At 37.4% G+C, this 2,107-nt stretch overlaps 1 protein-coding gene across 1 annotated transcript; it reads left to right on the forward strand.

Annotated features, from left to right (window-relative positions):
• On the forward strand, positions 1-1,654 carry LOC118327443 (butyrophilin subfamily 2 member A2-like; the record flags this gene model as incomplete). Its single annotated transcript, XM_035660809.1, is given in 3 exon segments — positions 1-26; positions 326-412; positions 1,191-1,654. Coding segments are annotated over 3 exon segments (202 nt in total), but the record flags the coding sequence as incomplete, so codon positions are not given.
• Between the last annotated feature and the right edge of the window lie 453 nt (positions 1,655-2,107).

Raw genomic sequence — 2,107 nt, forward strand, 5'->3', positions numbered from 1 at the left:
AGAGGAAGACGAGCCAAACAATCCCAGTAAATACATTCTCTTTATTCTCTCTGAGATCTTCTGACTGTGTGAAAATGTGCTGCATTGATCTGAACATTCAATCTGAGCATTTTTACATAATGAACACATTTAATTCTCTTAACATTTGTCAGATATTTTGACCTCTTTGGGCCTCAAACTGTTATTGTCCACAGGCTGAAGCTCACTGCTCTCAATGTTATACAGAGCTTTCTACTTTCTTGCTGTTTGTAGTAACAGACATTTTAAAGCTGCTTTTATTTTATTCAACGTCTTCATTTGAACTTCTTCTCTGATATTCTTTCAGATGTTGGGAACAGGAATGCGGCTCGTCCTCATAACGTTACTGCTGCTGTTGTTACTCTCTACGTTCTCGTTGTTCTGGTTCTGATCCGTAAGTGTGTTTTCACTATTGTTTCTTGAAGTGCCACTAAACATAATTAAGCTGCTATTAGTGGACAGCCTGTCTGAAAGTAACAGTATGTTCACCATATGGAGACTGTGAACTCACTTATACAAAACCCAGTAACATAGTTTAACAGATAGAGCTCCTAAAAAGTGATAAAAGTAGTGTAGTTATATCAGTAATAGTATATTTAGGGCCCGAGCAGCGAGTCCGTGGCACCGAAAAATCAATATATACACTAAAACGCCTTGTTGTAACTACATTTTAAAAATAAAGCAGCCCCGTGACATGTATCACGTCAAGACCAATCAAATTGACTTGGTCAGTAAACTTTAAAGACTTGTTTAATTATGTGTTGCATCTTAAACCTCTGCACCTGTATGTTAGTTATAAGAATGAAGCTCACTAATGCAGAACTTGAGCCCGTAATGAGGAAAACCAGCTGATTGGACCTCTTCTGAGAGCTCACTGCTGGTCTACAACACGCTGCCAGATGTTCTGTTGTGCTTTGTTTATTGCAGTGATATTCAAATACTGAATACTGTGTTACTGCCCGTGTTACGTGTTTATTGTGTGTTGTTGTGAACATGTTAGTTTAGTGTTTAAATGTCTGTGTTCTTCACTGTGAATGGATGTGATCAGTGCTGGATGTCTGATGTCTGTGTTTCAAAGTCACACAGTAAAACCAGGACTGACACATCAGCACATTAGCTAGCTTTAAGAAACAGACTCGTCTTTTAACAAACTTCTTTTTGTTTTCTCTCAGAGATTTGTATGAAGAGGCTCAGAGGGAGGACGGAGCAACATCTGGAGACGGTTTCTGACGGATCTGAAAGGAAAATAATGTCAGTGTGATGTTTTTACCGGATGGTGCAGCTCTAGTTTTTGGTTCACTGAACTAACTTTTGTCCTTTTATATCAACGAGGGTTTGACTAAACAACAAAAAACATCTTTTCTGTATAACGCCAGTTCCAACATTCACCACAAACATCCTCCAGTATGACCTCTGACCTCAAGATGTATGAATGTAAACGGGTTCTACGGTACCGACGAGTCTCCCATTTGCAGACGCTGTATGAGTCGTACTGACTTGAGAACCATTAAACAGCTGAACATGTTTCTATTTTTTCTTTTTAAATGTCTTTTCTCTTTTGTTGCTGCTGCGGCGTATTAACACCTTTATTGTATTTTTTATTACAGTGTGTGTTTGTGTATTGTTGTGTTTGTTCTGTGACTGTATTTTAATGTGAAACACATCAATCAGAAATAATAAAGTCGGTTTTATGTACACAACATCACACCATCGTTGTAATGTATCTTTCCCTTCAACTGGTTTCTATCAGTGCAGATCATTAACACTAAATTTACTTCCTTTTAGTTATCCTATAGGGTAAAATTACATTCATAAATACTTACAAAAACTAAGTTACAATTTTGGCTTTTATTTAATTAATTTAAATTATTTATTTTATTAATAATTATCTGTTTCAAGCATCTAAGTCAATGCTAGAGTGGATTTAACGGTAGAATCTGCAGGATGTATTGTGGGAGTGATAGCCGACCACAGAGGAAGAGCGTGAGGTTAGGATCAGAAAGCTATAAAACTAACTGTAATACATTCAAGCACCTTCCTCTGTGGCTTGCCACACACACACACACACACACACACTCGTTTTCTCTCG

Source organism: Morone saxatilis, unplaced genomic scaffold, assembly GCF_004916995.1.
Source record: "Morone saxatilis isolate NCDOM2014 unplaced genomic scaffold, NCSU_SB_2.0 Contig17, whole genome shotgun sequence".
Classification (NCBI taxonomy): domain Eukaryota; kingdom Metazoa; phylum Chordata; class Actinopteri; family Moronidae; genus Morone; species Morone saxatilis.